At 47.2% G+C, this 19,461-nt stretch overlaps 1 protein-coding gene across 3 annotated transcripts in view; it reads right to left on the bottom strand.

Annotated features, from left to right (window-relative positions):
- Mxd (MAX dimerization protein) overlaps positions 1-19,461 on the bottom strand; it is a 166,094-nt gene that overhangs the window by 65,433 nt on the left and 81,200 nt on the right. For all 3 annotated transcript variants that reach the window (XM_076903631.1, XM_076903632.1, XM_076903630.1), the window contains 2 exons: positions 14,415-14,529; positions 3,583-3,913 (listed from right to left, as the gene is read on the bottom strand). In XM_076903631.1, coding sequence (XP_076759746.1) covers positions 3,583-3,913; positions 14,415-14,529 — 446 coding nt within the window. The remainder of the gene's footprint in view (positions 1-3,582; positions 3,914-14,414; positions 14,530-19,461) is intronic.

The following is a 19,461-nucleotide window of genomic DNA, read 5'->3' as shown; positions in this document are numbered from 1 at the left end:
CGACGCGCTTCCGCGAAAGGAGTTTCCATTATTCCCGGTGATAATTTACTCGCCGCTATTCCGAGCCTTATTAGCGTTATCTTCTCGGCCAGGCCACCGGCACGCAACGTGGTCGCAGTTCATTAACCCTTTGACCGTGCGATTGTTTTCCGTGGCGATCGCTCGAGCGCGTTTCACGATCTCCGCGTTCGAAATTCAACGCTGAACCAGCCAGCCGTGTACCACCGGAAACCTTGCACGCGGTCCTCCAAATAGATCCACACGAAATCATTTCCAGTCGATTCTGATTTTTTAAAACAACAGACGAACTCAAAAAATTTAATCTTGTGCGAAGTGTGTCTTAAATGAAAAAAAGATGCGAGTAGATCTGCAGTCGCAAACAGTAATCGAAGAACGCTTCATCCGCCAAAAACCTTGCACGCAATCCTCCAAATAGATTCAAATGAAACCATTGTCAGTCGATTCTATCATCGATCCTAATTTTTTAAACCAACAGATGAACTCGAAAAAAGAACATTTAATCTTGTACAAAGTGTGTCTTAAATAAAAAAAAAAAGATGCGAAACGCGCGATCAGGCTCGTATCTCATTGAACGAAATCTACCAGCGAGTTTAAAAAACCTACTACCATTCGCCAGAAAACTTGCACGTAACCCTTCAAATAGATCCAAATGAAACCATTGCCAGTCGATTCTGTCACCGATTTTGATTTTTTAAACCAACAGATGAACTCGAAAAGAGAACATTTTATCTTATACGAAGTGTCTTAAATAAGAAAAAAAAAGATGCGAGTACATCTACAGTCGCGAACAGTAATCGAAACGCGCGATCATGCTCGTATCTCATTGAACGAAATCTACCAGCGAGTTTAAAACGCCTACCATCCGCGCCGCTCCAGCTGGTTTATCGTCCCGGGTCGATCCGCCGCGCGGACCGAGTCGCACTCGCGGCGTTCACAGATTGAAATCGGGCGAAATTCGATGGGAGGGTTGCTGGAGGGTCCGCATGGTCTTTCCGTGGCAGAGCCGGCTCGTAAACTCCCGCGGCCCGATATAGAGGACGGATGCGCTTTATTCCTCCCTTCGGGACGCGTTATCCGAAACTCATATCCGAGGCGAGCGATGGAAACTGGCTGCGTCGCGGCGCGAAAAATATTTCCACCTACCCTCGAGAGGAACGTGTCGACGCCCTTCGACGCTGGGATCATTTCAGACCCTGTTGTTCGACAGTAAAAGTAGTTTTCTTACCGTGGCCTCGACCTTGGAACGTTTCCTTTCGAGCGACAGTTTGAAATCTTAATTTAAAAGAAAGTTCAAATTTGAGTCGATGGAAACGAAACCTTCCAAGGTCAGGACTTAATTTAAGATTAAACTAAAATTTAATTAAGATTATTTTGCTTTCGAATAATTAATATTCGTGAATATTGTGAGGGTCAAGTTGTCGACACGATAGAAGTTAAAATTGCGATTGGTGAGACGAGCCAAACATGTCACTCGACGTTTTTAAGATTACGCATTAAGGGAGTTATTAAAAATTGTAGAAGTAAGGGAACCAGTTTTGAGAGATTGCAGTGGGACGAGAAATTGAAAACGAAAGATCGCCATCGAGTTTCGATCGTGACGCGAACGCAGCGTAGACTGCAAGCTTTTCACTGGTCGACCTCGAACTTTGTGACCCGTCTTACGTGGCGGAGGTTCATAAGCAGCGGCGAACGAGCCGGAAGTTTGCTAACGGGCTGACTCAGCCAGTTCCTCCGCGACGAATCCGCGGCAATACGCAACGATTCTGCTGAGGACTCGCAAAAATGCCCGTCGAACGATGGATTTCCAGCTGGCAGATCCTCGCGAGGATAACAAGAGTCTCTCTGTCAATTCACGCGTTTAAAACTCTTTTCTAAATCGTTCTCGAGCCTCGTTCAGACGTTGTATGTAAAAAGAGGTACGAAGAAAGGGGTGAAAATAGCCGAGAAAACGGGGGTGAGAAAGCTGGCAGTTTTTAAGGCACTCGATCGAAGAGCAGCCGTGACATTGGAAGGGAGCATGACTCGCAACAGTTGACTCATAATTCGCGGATCGTTCCAATTTTACTCTCGACCACGGACGATATTTATAGGGGTGGAAGCTCTCCTCTGTCCGAGTTCTCTTAACGAGCTGACTCAGCAAACCGAGGCTGCCTCATCGTCCGAGAGATCCCGCAATAAGAAGTGCGATCCTAAAATCGTTTCGATGGCGCAATAGCCGAAGTGTGTGCCATGTGCCGTTGGACGATCATGCGATTAATTGATCAATACGAGATTTTGTTGGAAAATATTTTTCATTTGATGAGAATTATAAATATCGATTATTTGTTTTTTTTTTTTTATTTTCAGTTGGTCGATATAAAAGTTGTTCAGGGAACATTGCGAGCAAGCCGCGTATTCCTCTTGGATATATTGGCGAACTTTCTAAATTCATCCTTGAATCAACGACTCGATCAAATTTCCAGCGATATCAAACCTTCTGGACGGAATCCTTCTATAAACTTTACCTCTTAATAAATTTAAGTAACTTCCGGCAGATGTGGACCAAATCGCGAGTATCCCTCTTGACATAATACGTGCGCTAATATCCTGAACTATGTCCTTCCTTGTATTACTCGACGAACTTTTGTATTATATCCAATCTTGTTCATTGCTTTCTCCTCGACAAAATTGCTTTGTAATTAATTTTCAAACGCATCGATAGAACTTGCTGGAAATTGCTAGAATCGTCTGGAGGAACTCTAATCCTTCTTCATCCAATATCTACCCATTAACTTCTTCAACCCCTTATCCTCCAATTATTAGACAATATTTCTTATTGCATTAAATGTTCCTTCACAATAGAATCATAAAAATTTTCATTTTCAAACAGCATCTGGAAAAATCCCAATTATTACCACAAGTAGCCCATATACTCTCTTCAAAACTACCCTTAAATCTTCAACCCCGTCTTTCAGAACAATTCAACCTTCTTCCTCAACAAAATCACCCCCCACATAATTCCCAAATAATCCACTTCCCCAAAAACCTCATTACGAATTCGCCAAATTGTCTCCTCGACAAATCAATTAGCATCCAGAAAATCCCAATAATTACCACAAGTAACCCATATACTCTCTTCAAAACCACCCTTAAACCTCCAATTTCATCTTTCACGATTCAACCTTGTTCCTCAACAAAATCACCCCCAACATAATTCTCAAATAATCCACTTCCCCAAAAACCTCATTACGAATTCGCCAAATTGTCTCCTCGACAAATCCATCAGCATCCAGAAAATCCCAATAATTATCACAAGTAACCCATACGCTCTCTTCAATACCACCCTTAAATCTTCAACTCAACCTTCTTCCTCAACAAAATCACCCCCCAACATAATTCCAAATAATCCATTTCCCAAAAAACCCGATAAGAAATTCGCTAAATTGTCTCCTCGACAAATCCATCGACTCCCCAAACCCCAATGTCAGGTGATTGAGGGGTTGGTCGCGAGGAGCTCGATGGCGTGCTGTAACAGCGAACGAAGGCAGCGTGCGAAACGCGTGCAGATGGGCCAGTACTCACCGGACTCCGAGACGGAGGGACTGCCCGCAGACCTGTCGGAGTTCCTGGAGCTGGCCGTGGAGCTGGTGGACGAGGCCGTGCCCAGCGAGCACTCGGAGATGCTGCGCCGTTTCAAGTGCGCGGCGGCGGCCGCCGCGACGCCTGGCCCGCAGGAGGAGCCGGTCGGGGCGCTCGAGCTGAGACCGTGGAATCCGTGGAGCTCGTGGAACCGGTGCAACCCGTGCACGCCCACCTGGCTGGTCAACTGCTCGAGCCGCCGCCTGAGGAACCTCTGCTCGCGGGACAGCTGTTCCTTGTACACGCTGTGCTTGCGCTCCCGCTCCTCCAGGTTCTGAAACAGGAGCGTGGGTCAGGTTACTCTTCCGGTCTCCCTGGGCAGAGGACTCTCCCTTTTCGACAGCTCTTTTTGGGGGGAGTTGGGGGTGTTCGATGCGCTGTTCTGGAAGGTATTCGTGTTTTAGATTATACGACGCGAGATTTTCTTTTGAGAAGAGAAGTGGAGGTTTGTTAGGGGTGGTTGAGCTGGTTTGTGTCCTTTGGGTTTTAGGGGATACTCGTGTTTTAGATTGTACGACGCGAGATTTTTTTTTGAGAAGAGAAGTGGAGGTTTGTTAGGGGTGGTTGAGTTGGTTTGTGTCCTGTGGGTTTGAAATTGCGTTGAGTCAAGTTTAGTTTTAATAGGGTTGTATAATATGGAATCGAGGATCTTTGAGTAGCTTGTACTATATTATACTGTTAGAAGTAATTAGTATGGAACCTTTATGGTATTTTCATATCTCACCCTCTCACCAAACTGGCAGAATGTTTCGCAAAATTCGCGAGTTACCATCCAGAATATTTCATTTGCCTATTCTACCCCAGATGTTTAATATCCCAACCCTCTAAATCTCTCGATCCGTCGTACACGAGAAAAACAAAACAAAAAAAAATCCCGCTACAGTTAATCCCATTCGACGGAATCCCAGCGATCGCGAGCATACTTTTAACGCGATTAGAGGTGGAGAGAAAAAAATAAATGGATTCTCGACGTTAACTTCCGGTCGCGGGGAGCCTCGCGGCAATTGGCTTCAGCCTTTGTGTCCCGACTTTCGTTTCGAAGATTAATTCCGGCGAGCGGATGCCGAGACTGCTGAAAAATCGCGAAATTAATGGCGACTGGCTAAGCTCGCGAGGGATTACAATAAAGCCGCGGCTAATTCGCGGACTCCTGACGTGAAATTTAGATAATTTAAACTTCTCGAATGGGAGGGGTGGCGCGTTCGTTGCGCGTTTAATTCACCAACCAGGGTTTATTATTTTCCACGGCTCTCAACCGAGATCCGCTGAAAGAATTCACTTGGTTTCTGGCAATAACGGCACGTCGAAATTACGATCAGCTTCAGTACGAATAAATAGAGTTAATAAATGGTATAAATAATGATCAGCAGCTAGAAATAGCGGTGATTATGTCGTGAAAGGTGCGAATACAGAGCCAGATACGATCTGGCGGTATTATTTTTAGACGGCAATAAAACAAGTCAGGAGATAATCGAGGGAAGAGAGAAACGGATCGCGAGGGTCGATAAGTCTTCTGATTTGTGAATCAATAGCACGGAATAAGGCGGCGAATAGTAGCAATGTTGCAATCGTTGATAATTGCGATTCAATTATAATTGTGATTTACGACCACAACTTTAGAGCGTTTGATCGTGAAAACACGATTAACTCTCGGCGAGGTGTATCTCGTTCGCGATCGTTCCGTAATATTTTATCAGCTCGAACGAATAATCGCAGATTGCGTAAAAATGTTTTAATTGAACGATCAATTAACACTTCTCGGCGGACGCGTCGACTTCCGACCAACGAGGACCAGACGTCTTAAAAAAAAAAAAAAAACCGCGCTCGTTAATTATACCCATTTGCACCTACGATTTATTACAAGTTTTACCCACATTTTCACTCGTTATACTTCACATTTATTTCGCTAATTAAACTCTTCCTGAAGTTTATGCGTGCAATTCAATTATATGCGTGCGTACAACCATCTCTATCTCGATAACGCGCGCAATAAAACGAAACGTGTTACTCGCTCTGTCGCCGCGCGAAGTCTTTCCTAAAGACAAATTATTCGAGCCTCGAATTTATATATATGTACTTTCATAATAATTTCGAGGCAATTAACATGTAGAAAAAAGGATAGAAAAATCTGTAAGTATCGAAATTAATTGTTCGTTAAGACAGAAAAATTCCTTATTCAATTAACCGTTTAAGTATCGTTTTTATGTGCAATTACGCTCTGTCGCCGCGCGCAGTCTTTCCTGAAAATAAATTATTCGAGCCTCGAATTTATATATATATATTCTCATAATAATTTCGAAGCAATTAACATGTAGCAAAAAGGATAGAAAAATTTGAAAGGATAGAAATTAATTGTTCGTTAAAACAAAAATATTTTTTATTCAATTGATCGTGTAAGTATCGTTTTTATATGGAATTACGAATAGAAAATGGAGTTGAAAATAGTTAATCAGCTAGTGTTAACGTGAAATGAACATTTCCAAAGACGCTGGTCGTTCGCTTCCGACAAAGGAGGTCAAACGCTTAACAAACTCCGTCGATGGACACCGGTCGATCGGAAGGCTTCTCTTTGCGTCAACGACACGGCAAGAACCGTTCATCCCCTTTTTTTCCAAGCCCCGTAATCGACGCGTGCGCGTTTAATTCCATCGAAACACAATTAACGCGGATATAACGATGCCGCGTGAAGCGTGGAATACGTACATCCGCGACGGCCAATCCGATTAAACGTTTCAAGGTGGAGCCTTTTATGGGGCTTAAATCGATTCCATCGAGGAGGCACCGAGAATTTCCACCATTTTACACGCGCCCGTTTCGCATCTCACTTGTACTCTTGTACACATAAAAAAAGACAATAGAAAAACACACGAAACACCAATTATTCTCTCTAGAAAAAAATTAATTCTGCTCGCGACTTTTTTCAGGTGCGAACTTCACTTTTAATAACAGCCTCCGCTGACGCGAACCACCCCCAACGACGAAGGAACGAGCTGGAAGGAGAAACAAAGGGCGTGCAAGAAGGTGAAACGAGGAAAAAAGGAGTCGCGTAAATAATCACTGCAAAAAGAAGAGACTGCGAGGGGGCGACGGTCGAAAAGTCGAAGCGTACACCAGGCTCGGACGAGGAAGAAACCGAACGACGGGGGTGAAGGAGAGAGGCCTTCGTCTGCGATTTATGACACCGTTCCAGAACACTACACGCGGCTCCCCTGTAATCACTTCTTCTGTTCGAGAGAGGAGAGAGAGAGGAACGTCTTGGAATAAGAGGGTCCTCCTCTCACGGGGTAGGAAAAAAGCGGGGGTGTGGAGGAGGCGAGCGCTAAGACGCGGCGCGCTGGGGGTGAGTCCCGGGGCAGATACAAAGATAAGCAATTGGCGCTCGGCGGCGAATGGCAGGGAATAATGGCGCGGGTGGCGATTAGAAAGCGGGACAAAATTGTCTGGGACTTACCGCGGGGAGTGCGCAGCCTGGGACAAAGGGAACGTCCAGTCGCGCGGCTGATGAGAAAAAGAAGGGTGGCTGGAAGGAGGGGGCGTGGAACAAAAGAGTCCACCGCGGTGGATACTGTGTCGCGACGCTCAAGTCGTACGGTTAATAATGTGTGCGTCACTGGGGGCAGTCCGGAGAATTCCTCCGCTGGGGGTGGTTTTTGTCGCCGCGCTCCTCGGGAGGGAGAGTCGCGGGGGTTGACGGACAGTGGTCCTTTGATTGGAGAGTTTTGTGTTCTTTCTGCTCGACGCAACGAGTTGCTGGAAATTGTTGGAGATGGAGGAGAACTATTTGTACCATTTAATGCAAAATATGATAATTGAAAGCATTCTATTCGTACCGTATGAGAATTATTTTCTAGATTCATCGTGCTAAGAACTTTTTCGTATGTAATTACTGAAATTGTATATTTAGTTCTCTTCGAAGAATGGCATACACATAATCGTCATAATTAAACCCCCTGAATTATTCGACTGTCACGGTTACATCCCCAAAACATTTCTACAAGACAACACGTTTAACGTTCTCGAATGAAATAGTGTTGCATGTAAAAAAAAAAAGAATTACAAAATTGTTGCTCTTCTATCGCATCTGATTTCAGCAATCGAATAAAAAGAGAAATGCGACGAGGGTTCGAAATTTCGAATAATTTATACCCTCGCGGACGAGCGTCTAAGAGCGCGCGAAACGGCTGTTGGAAAGGGGCGCGATTAAAGTAACCCCCTCACGAAATAGCTCGAAGCCGGCCTCCTAAGCTGGCTTCGAGGTTTTACGACCGGGACCGGGTCTCGACCGGCCGAAACTACCCTTATCTTCGCTGTAAACTCGTATCGGGTCGTAGGAACGAGCGAGCGACCACGCGCGCACACCCACGACCCCTTATCCGCGATCCTAACGATCTCACCCCGTGCATCTTCTTACGACGCGCGTTTCTTACGGGGTTAAACGGTTCCCGTTCACGGTCCAGGAGGCGTTCCAGAGGAATTCTGATCGCGTAACGGTTCGATATTGAATTTTTACGCCATCGACCAGCACGCGTGGCCATTCTTCTTCCCATCCGTCGTTTGCGATTCGAAATTTCCCGCCCCTCGCTGGCAAAATTGTTGCCTGAAAGGCAATCTCGAAAGTCCGAACCGAGGGGAAATCCAGTGGAAATTGGGGTAATCGCATGCGACGGCAAATCGAATCGCTATCAGTAATCCGTGGGACGAGCCAGGGGCGTAGAGGAGGAGGACGGATGTTTGTTCTTTCCGCTCGCTTCCGGTCGAGGAGAGTGAATTAGGTCTTGGACGAGGCGAGCCGTGCGTTTGCTTGATTTAAACAACCGATCCGCCGCGGTAGAATCAACTTCTGCCACAGCATCGAACTTAATCCAGCGATTGGCGATTCTTCCTTTGGTCCTTCCGAAGCATCCTTGTTCCCTTTTTCTCTCGCTCGTTCATCGATTCGCATGTTTATCCACTTGTTCGCTCGTTAACTCGCTCACTTGCTCCCTCGATGGCTCGCTCGCTGATTTTTTACTCTTCCTCTTCTCACCCCTTTCACTTTTCCATCCCTCGATTCATCGCCGGTGGATATTTAAAGCCCGTTTACCGACAATTGCGTTTAATTGCCAGGAAAAAAGGCTGCTTTCCTCCGGCTCGCTGCGTCCGTCAACCCGCGAGTCGAAGGTTAGACAATTCGAGAGCCCAGTCGAGGGGTAGGTAGACGCCCCAAGAGGAACCGTGGGGGATGAAATCGGGCGAAACGCGGCTGGGACGTTCCTTAATTTTCCAACGACAAATTGGACCGTGTCGAAGCGGTTCCGCTGATTAACCCGATCCACTCTGTGTTTTTCTACGAGATCGATGGACGCGTCGCGAGGTACGATTTCGATCGCGCCGCAATGGACGCCATTTTATAGCGACGCTTCATCCAGCCAAAGTGAATTGCCAATTCAGGGTTACCCTCTTGGATTTGTTTTATCGTCTCCCCGTTTATCCGCTCGATTTTATCGTCGAACTGTTATCGAGACACGCTTATAAAACCATCTCGCGGGAAACTAACCGCGAGGATCGCGAAGGGGTGAACCGTACGCGACCCACCCCCTGCTCGATACACTCGATCATCTCGAAATAACACGTCCAGCCGAATAAAGGTGATGCATTATTAAAAGTATTCGATTTAAATAATGCCCGGTCCCGCGCGGAATTAATGGACTGCGGCTAAACGGGGCGCTAGGCGGGCGCGTTACGCCGCGGGGGTGGCGAACGGAGGGTGGCCAACGGAATATTCATTACCCGATGCATCGGCCGTCGCGCTTTCCCGCGGCCGTTCGTTTCTGGGTTATGCAGCCCGGTGCAATATGCATGTGCGTGTCGTCCTCGACGCTGGGATCAGTTGATGGGGAGGACGAGGGGGTGCGTCGTGTGACGCACGCGTGCGGCGTCCGTGGCGCGTTGCAAACAATGCCACGGCCGCGTGGAAACGCGCGTCTCCGTTGCGGAGCCTTCGAACAGAGATTTCTGCCTTCTAATCGACTCGATTAAATGGACGTTCGTTTGTGGCGAGCGAAGGGGGTGGTTTTTAAGGAAGAAAAGTTGTTTAGTTGCTGGTATAATTGTATTTTATTAAGGTTGTATGCGTGTATATGTGTCTGCTTTCTAATCGGCTCGATAAAGTGGACGTTCGTTTGTGTTGAGCGAAGGGGATGGTTTTGGAGGAACAAAAGTTGTTCAGTTGCTAGTATGATTGTATTTTATCAAGGTTGTATGAGTGTATATGTATGTGTAAGTTTCTAGGGGTTAATTTGTAGGTTTTTTATGGTACGATATAGTCGATGAAAATGGAAGCTAGTTGGGGATGCGTTGGAGACAGAAAACGATCCATCGACGGCGGAGGAGCGGATAAAAAGCGTCGGTATCCGGTCAGCGACACCGTTGGAAGCGGGACGACGATTCTCAGCAGGGCGAGAGCGTTTCCTGCAATTATATCGGCCGCTAATACGGTGGAAACGCGTATTCGACGGTTGAATAATGTAAATAAAATACGAACGAGGCGGCATTATGCGATCGACCGGCGCGCGCGTATTCCCCGATCGAATAACGCGGCGTTTGTATTCCACGTAGACCGTCGCATCCTGCTTGACGCAAGGTGGAACCTACGTATATGTCCCACTGGCCAATAAAGCCTGATACGACGTATGCTCGCGGCGTGCCACGCGGAATACGAATCGAGCGTTGCAGCTGCGACGTTAAATTTCGCTGTTTATTATGTCATTCAGCCGGCGGAATACGGGATAGGCTGTGGTCGGTTAAATGGCTGCTCTTCGCGCTTTCTTGGCGTTCTTTGTGGTCAGACATTTTTTTTTTCGAGGCGAGAGAGAGCCAGGATCGACGTCAGAGAGATGACGAGGAGGGACGTCAACCCTTTGGCAGTGTTCATTGCCTGGATTTAAACGATGAGAACCATCTGACGTAAAAGTTTTGTGGTCCATTGTTAAATGGATGAGTTTAAGAAAGAAAATCTGTAGAATTAGTGGAGTCACTTTTTTGCTTCGACAAATGATGAGAATATAGTAATTTGTAAAAAATTGTAGAAGCACGTTTGATGAGAGATAGCTTCGATCAACGATGCAATTGGTGATTGCACGTGATTGCAAGGTTTTCGTCTTATTATTATTCCCAGAGTCGAGCAACGGTTCAAGAACGCTTGGATCGCCGGCACCTCGATCACGGAGGACCGCGACATCGTTTCTGAAACGGAAGCCAGCCATTGTCGTGTTCCTTAACGCAATCGCAGTCCCACTTTCCTTCTTCCGAGAGCCACGGTGCGTTGCACCGGTTATAGCCTCGATTCCACGCTGTATCAACGCTTATCGCTCGCTCTTCGTTTCGTTTCAACGGTGTTAGTCGGAAATAGCAAAATCTCGCATGAAAATCGCGAACTTAAAATGCAGAGGATAAAATCAAAAATGATATTTCACCAAAAAAGGAAAACTGTTTAATATAAACATATTTATCACGTCCCTTTGGATGTGTGCCATGAAAGAAACACTGAGAACAGTTTCTAAATATTTAAACTTCGTCGTTGATAAGATTTACAAAAAAAGAAAAGAAAGAGGGCGAAGGGAGAAAGAGGGAACAGAAATAAAAAGATGAAAGTAAAAGCATCGAACGGAGAAGTGAAAATGTTGAGGATTCTCAGCCGCGTAAGAATATTGCCCTAAATCAGAGGGAACGGAACTGACACGGGGGTGGCGGGATACGGGGTGAAAGATAAATAGTGGAAGATGAAAGCGGGTGAAAGGTGAGGATACGGTAGGTGGAAGCGATAGGGTGAGGTTTAATCTTACCTCGCGAGGAAAATAATAAAGAAGAACAGGAAGGGGTCGGTTAAAGCGAAGGGCGGGGGTGGAGGGTGGAAATATTCGCGAGAGAAGGAAAAACCGGAGGAAACAGGTGGCGCACTGGGCCACGGAGAACGGTATAAAATGAATCTTCCTCGCTTCCTCTCTGTATCCGTTCGCTGCGAGATTCTTCTAAATTCACTTCCACATTAATAACGCGACAAGTTTTATTCTACACCAGCTGATTCAACATTATATTACGTTAATAAAAAAAAAACCTGCAATTTTCAACCCCTCAACGACGATCATCCACCGCAATTTCGACCTCGAGCAATTTAAAATTCTAAAAACCAAATTACTGCAACAGATACTAGAAAAATGAGGAAAGCTACGATGACGATGAAAAGAAAAGGAAATCCACCGAGACGCGGTCGCTCCAGCCAAGGTGTCGCCCTCGCGCAAAGCAGTGGTGGACAATGGACGCGTAGTTAGTAAATTACAGGCTGCACGAAGCGATGCGTGCGTGCATCGCCTCTGATGCACGCGTGTTTGTCTACCACGTCGCGAGCCACGGTTTCCAGCCCAGGGGTGGAGGAGAAAACGGGGCGAGCAGCGGCGCGTATCCATCGTTCGTCCATGCGTGCATAGTGTCCGCGTGGTAGATCCTCCGTGCACGTCGAACCAGCTCTCTGATCTGCAGATACCACCTATGCGGCTGTGCATTAGATATCCCCGTTAAGATTTCATCCAGTCTCCCATTGGGAGAGAGACGCCCGCGATGCCTGTTTGCGTCCAACTGGGATTCAACCCTCGCAGCTGCGAATCACGTTCGACGGTTTCGAATTGCTCCGTGCAAGTTGCTTAATACCTCGTTCGCTGGTCCATTCGAGGTAGTTATCAGTTGGATTTTGGATTTTGGATTAAGAAATAGTTTTGGTCCTTTTTCTCGAGTCCAAAGTTAAGGGTTGAAGACGCGAGGTTTTATATTTTTCTATGAGAAATCTCATAATTCAGGAATAAAGTTTAAACTTGAAATAAAGTCTTGGCATCCAGGGTGAAACGCTCTAAATTCACCTGGAAATGAATGACTTAGTGTGTGGTCGAAGCGTTGTACAGTAGTTAGTTTTTGAAAACGAAGGACCCGCGAGTTTTGTTCGATATCGATTTTTCATCCCGCGAAATTTCATTGTCTCGATTAACTACAAGCTGTTCCATAGTCAACGAGCACAATCACCACGGAATCGAGCATTTCGATAGCTTCCCAAGGCACCATCGATTGCGTCCCGTGACACACCTGCAGCCCACAGGCGCGCGCCAGCCTTCCCCATGGCACAAAGCTGACATATCACGAAACACGAGTCGCGTCGACATTAAAATCCGCCCTATCGAGTGCACGGCACAAAGTACACGCCCTCGAGCGACGAGCTCGACTAATTAGCCCCGCTCGTCTAAGACCAGCCGCTCATTAACGCGCTAATTTATTGCCAGCCAGTCGGCAACGGGGAAAAAAAATCGTCAACCAGCGCCGCAGGGAGGAAAAAAGGAATCGAACGAACAGCTGAGGACGAGGGGAAACAAGCAACCGTCTATTGCTACGCGAGATCACGATAATTCGTGCGAATCGTATCTTTCATATCATATTTCGTATGAATCATTGTATCACAAATCATTAAGATCCTTCGATAATTGAATGGAACCAATCGTTGTTGTATCTTGCATGCACAGTTTATTTGTCAAATTTGGAAAGAGCAGAATTCGATCCAAGGAAGGCAGATTTTCACGCAACAAAAGCTACTTCGAAGACCCCAGCTAGACAGTCCCAATTTCGAATCCTCCATCGCGTTCTTTCCTCACCCATGCACCCTCCGCGAGGGTCGCCCATGCATAATCCGTCCGCCCCTGGACATCACCCTTTTCTTTATCGACCGTGCTCGACCGCGATTCTTTTCACACTCGGCCATCTTTTCCGCCATCTTTCTCGCTAATTACCCGACCCGTTTTCCACCCAGAAATCCACCCTCCCCTACCCTCTCGTCTCTGTTTTTTTCTTCTCTCTTCTCCCCTCCTCCTCTTCCTCAGCCACCGCAGCCACGCGGCTGCTCGATGTCGGTAGCCGTGAGTGCTTCTTGCTCGTTGATTCTCGCGAGCCGCGCGTTCGCGGAACCCCCATGAAATATTCAAACCGCTGGCGCACCCTCCGCGCGCCACCCCCCATCGTCCGCCCGCGGCGAACCCACGAACGCGCACTTTTATGGGCAATTCTGGTGTATCTGCTCGCTGGAACTTGCCTCGCGGAGATTAGGTGGCGAGGAGAGGTTCGTCGCGGAGGGCCAGGGGGTGGTAATGCGTTTCTTTGCCAGGGATCTAGGCGACGGAGACGGCTCGAGTGGTTGATGGCCGGGTACGTTGCGCGCGTAGGCGTGAGATCGCGCGGTTTCGATGTCGCAAAAATTGAATCTCGCCTGGGACGAGACGCGTTTCTCTTGAAAGATTCATCTCGCTGAGGAGATACGCCTCGAATGAGGGGGGTGGCGTTATGTGTATCGCCACATACGCGTCGACGTGGTCTTTGGACGCTTGTCGTTAAGGCACTCTTGAAAAATGCAGCGACAAGTTGAGGATGAAATTGGTTCTTGTTATTTTCTGGATATTAGAGAAGTGTATCCTGCAGTGTACTTAAGAAAAAGTTGAGATTCGTCGCGATTTAAGGGTTGAGAAGGATAAGGGGATGATGATCGTTGATGGTCAGGCACGCTTCTTTACAGAAACGTGATACTAGCTTCCTTTCGTTGATCGAAACGTAATTTATATTTGTTCTTTTTAAAAAGGGCGTAGGTTTCTATTTTTATCATTATCGTTTAGTGAATTTTATTCAGGGGTGGATAAATGGTGCGAAGTGTGGTTAGAGTGGCGCGTGAATGTACGCGTGTAATTATTATGGTAAATTAGCAGACTTACCTTGATAAAACGCTTGGCCTTGGTCAAGAGACCCAGTGTAGTGTGTCTTGAGGTTTCAGGACCCAACGGAACCAACACCTTCAGCTTTTCGAGGCAATTTCTGAGGTGCGCCCTCCTGCAACAGAAACACCGGGAACCATTTAGTATACCACCTGTAATTGGCCTTGCACCCGCCCACATAATAATCTCCTTTCATTTCAACCCTTAATTAAAAATATTTTTCCTTTCTCTATCACGTTGTAACTTTTACAGTTCACGTGCCATTGAACAGAAAAAAAAACAAAACCAATCTACGCCCTTTAAACTAGCGACTGATATCTCACGATTAAAAAATGGACACAATAAAGACACAGAAGAATCTTCGCAAAATGCAAAAAAAATTTCTTCGCAACGAAGGAACGCGCATCGTGCAAAGTCCCAGATGCGAATATTCATCCCCCGTCCGCGAATAATAAGTTCCGCTCGGATGCGTGTCACGTGTGCCGAACACGCGCCATTACAACCCATTTAATTGTAAGTTTACGGGCGGGTTTATCGCCCCCGCGGCGAGAAATGGAGACGGGCGACGGGGGCCGTTCGAGCGTGGACCGCGAGACGCCGCTCGGCGTCGGGGCAACCCCACCCGCGCAAGACGCTGGGACGCGCGTTCGCACGTACGTTTTACGAGAAACAATAAGCCGGCTCAGGCTTAATGACATCGTCAAACTGTATTATGTCCCGTGGTATCGCGTGGCGGACGCTTTGCGGCCGTGGATGGATGCATTCTGGCTGCGAGGCGCGCGTTATGCACGGCCATTTAGGGGATGGCACCCACCGCGCTTATGCCTCGCGATGGACGAGCTGAGACTCGTGGGTGTCCGTGCTCGAACGGATATTAAAAGCTATTATTTTTCTCGTTCGCGGTGCTAATCTTGCCCTCGAAATTAATTCCAACACGTAGTGTCCATCTTGATATTTATAAAATAGGCGATTATGTGGGTCGAAGTTTAACATTAATTTAGTGGAGCATTTTATACTTTTGATGGTTAATCAAAATGCGGCGATTCGTATGCGTTTCTGTTTCGAGAAAACCAGGAGGATGTTGAGATACAAAATGGAAGTTCGTATCGAAACGTACCACGTGTCTAAAAAATGATCTCTCCTGGAACTTCGCAGAGAAGATGTACTTTTTTAGAGTTCGTTAATAGAGGTGGGAGAGGAATTTCGTGTTTCGAGAGTTCGTCGTGGGTACGAATAGGAAGAGCTGCAATCTTTGCGTGTATGCTCGGAAAAAAAGCCTTGAATCCCTCAAAGTTAGCTAGCGGGGGTGTAATATTATCTCCGCGAGGAATATTAAAACGAGACGCGGATTTCATATTATTCGAATCCATGATCCACTTCAATTTCCGGAGACAACATCATGGGAACTATTCTCCATTTTATTATAGACAAACACCGCTAAAATCCCCCGCACAAAGCACACACAGAATCAATATTTGTTTTACTGAAGCAGATATTTTAAAGCAGGGGGTGAGAGTTTGGGAAAAAAAGGGTGGAAAAGGGAGAAGTGGTTCTTAAATTCCTGTGCACGGCTACGAGGAAGCTCGTCGACGTTTCGCGAGCAACAACGCGCGGTAATTACAGTAATTGCAATTAGTTTTGCCGTTCGCCCAGGGGCGGAGTCACGGGGGGCCACTAAATCACGCGACAACAACGCTCGAAATTAATTACAGCCGTCGAACGGACCCGCGGCACTCGATTTCGCGACACAGCTGTCCAGCGCGAGTCATCCGACGAAAAAACCACCCTCTAACCCTTTTTCAGCGCGAGGAGGCGATCGTGGCTCGTCTACGGGACGAAAAATCGTCGAGGCGTGGAACGTTACGCAAATATGACACGAACAGAGAGCTCTCGAGTAACCGTGGCTGTTCGACTTTGCCATGAGTTGGGCTCGACGGAAACCAGTTCTGGATAAACGAATTGTTCACCGTGGGAAAGGGAGAGGTACAGTCGCTGCGTCGAAGGGGGTGGAAATCGGTCCTTTTACGTAACACTCCTCCTGTTCTCTGTTTAAACACCAAATGCATTGACTTTTGATTAACATCTACTAACAACACAGTGTTTTAGAAACAGCAAGCTTAAGAAGTTGGTATTTTCGATGGAAAAGTGATCGATTTGTGTTTATAAGTTTGTTTGATGCCACGAAATTATTTCTTAAATCGAAGAACCGACGATTTTCGTTCGCGTCGAATTCGTACAGGAGAATTTAACATCTACTCTTCTAACATCTAACACTGTGTTTTAGAAACAGCAAACTTAAGAAGCTGGTATTTTCGATGAAAAAATGATCGATTTGCGTTCAGAGGTTTGTTTGATGCCACGAAATTATTTCTTAGATCGAAGAGCAGACGATTTTCGTTCGCGTCGAATTCGTACAGAACAGTCGCTGGAACAGTCGAACGCGTTAGAGACGAAAAGGCGTAAGCGGCTTAGAGGCGCGGGGCTGAAAACCGAACGCTCCGCGTCCCGTAATCCCGCTCTAACTAGGTCCACGCGTCCCCGCCACAGGGGACGCGTAATCGGTTCGTTTGAATTATTAAAGGAGGCCCGTGTCCGTCCGCCAGAATTCATCCACCCGGCTCGATGTTTTTCCACGCTTTTCCACCCATTATTTTTACCCGCGGCTCGCACGGAGGGTCTCACGGTCCAGCGACTCGCGAACGCCCAGGCTCGATCCTCGTGGAGCCGCGTCGAGACGGTCAACGAAGCTGACACAGCGGTCGTGCGAGGGAAATTTCGAAAATATTCGAGACGCTCCCCTTCTATCGACGCTTTTATCGTGGCACTGTGTGCTAACTATGCGAGGAGGATTTAGAAGAATGTGTGTTTTGGAAGTCTGTGCATTTAACGCGGGATAGAGGAACTAGGTTGGAAGATCGCAATATTGCAAAGTGGAATTTTCCTTCACGTGAAGTTGATATCGTGGTTCTTTGACTAAAGCGTTAAAAAGTAAATGTGAACATCGATAAATAGCAATATTTCAACAATACTTTCTACCGCTACTTATTCTCAGCAACAGAAAATTTCCATTTCGATAGAAAACTTCAGAGAAACACAAGTTTCTCAAAAGCTGCGATGAAATGAGTTTAACCTCTGCGATCATTAATCAAAGAGGACATCCAAGTGTAAAAGCTTAACACTTCTAAAGCGTTCTATGGGTACGAAACTACCAAGCAAGAATTCGAATCCAACAAAATGGTACATTCTTGACCATTACTAATCGTTGCTCGCCGCTATCGAGGCTACACTCGCAGCCACTTTGGAGTGTCTCGAATTATACTTTACTAAGGAATGCTTCTTCGAGATCGCTCGAGGATCGTCCACGGTATCGTTTCCCCCGGGGATTACACGAGGCGTAATTGAACGCTAACAACGGGACGACGTTACTTCTGTCACGAAGGAAATCCTGCGGCGAGAATGCGAGCGATTCGAGGAAAAACACCGTTCCACGGCGAGATCGTAACGCGGGAAGAAACCTCCTCCACGTCAGAAATTCCCGCCGCTCCCATCCCTATCAATCTCATCATTCTTTGACATCCTTTCCCGGCGGCGCCAGCGCTGCAACATTTTTGCCGCGAGCCGATGAATCCGGGCGGCACCGTGCCGGCCCTTCAATCGATACCACCGTGTGACACCGGCATTATGAAATTCCTGTCCCGCCTGTTCGACGTACCGTAGCCTGATGAATAAATACTTGGCGCGGAATTCCCCGCGTCGAAGTCGCCAGCCGTGCCACGCGAAGAACCGAGGCTGGTTAGCTGCCGTTGCTCAAAGGGTTCAACGGGGGTTGGTAGCGCGTCGCGCGCGCCGCGTCTCGCTAAGTCGATTGGTTCCATCCTCGATTATTAATTCGCGATGGAACGGAGCTGGTGAACGTGGCGCGGATATCGCGGGGAATCGCTTGGACCAGGTTTCTCGCGCGATGATACTGTTTAACTTCGAGTATGCTCTCTATGGGATGGCGAATTCTAATTGGATCGCGAGATTTGGGGTGATTGCAGAGTGTTCGATGCGTTTGCGATGTATGAAATTGGGGAGTTAGATACGCACACGTGTATCGAGGCGATAAGAGGATAAGAAGTGAACATCGAAGTTTAGAAAGATTGAGAGAAGACCAAATGGTGAGACAACCCCGTTCTCTTTATGGGACAGCAAGCTCTAATTGTATCGCGCGGTTCAGGTTGGTTTCAGAGTGTTCGATGCGTTTGCGATTTATGAAATTGGTGAGTTAGATACGCACGTGTGTATCGAGATGATAAGAGGATAAGAAGAAGTGAACATCGAAGTTTAGAAAGTTCGAGAGGAGACCAAATCGCGAGACAACCTCGTTCTCTCTATGGAACAGCGAGCTTTAATTGTATCGCGAGATTCAGGTTGGTTTCAGAGTGTTCGATGCGTTTGCGATGTATGAAATTGGGGAGTTAGATACGCACGCGTGTATCGAGACGATAAGAGGATAAGAAGAAGTGAACATCGAAGTTTAGAAAGTTCGAGAGAATACCAAATGGTGAGACAACTCCGTTTGAAGCGACAGCGCAAAGTGTATTCCTGAGGAAGCTTCAATGGTAGCCACCCCCAACCCCATCGAGCGATTGAAATCTCGCGTATCGAGCGGATAGAGCACGAAAGGACACGCGTGAAACGCTTGGCTCTCGTTGCGTTTCGCGCGGAGACTCGCGCTAGCGGCGAGGAAATGTCGAAGCGAGCGAACAAAAGCCGTTCCCACGGAAGTGGCGCGGGGCAGGAATGCCGCCGCGGCGACTCGGCCCGTGTGGCGACTACGAGGAAACGTAGAAGCCGATAATTAGTACATAAAAGCCGAAGCGTTACGGTAACACGCCGGATAATGTCGCAGGGTGAACGAACCGGCGGGCCCAGACGAGACCAGACGACCGCCGCCTCGTTATTTGTCTTCGCCGCGGCGATTCTCCTTTTTATCCGATGGAATTAGCCGCGTTCGAGGGCGCGGACAGAGAAACGCGTGTTTGGATCGCGATCACTCGGACCT

The sequence above is a fragment of the Xylocopa sonorina genome, chromosome 10 (genome assembly GCF_050948175.1).
Source record: "Xylocopa sonorina isolate GNS202 chromosome 10, iyXylSono1_principal, whole genome shotgun sequence".
In the NCBI taxonomy this organism is placed as follows: domain Eukaryota; kingdom Metazoa; phylum Arthropoda; class Insecta; order Hymenoptera; family Apidae; genus Xylocopa; species Xylocopa sonorina.
Note: the sequence above shows the minus strand (reverse complement) of the source record. Positions and strands in the feature narration are given on the sequence as shown.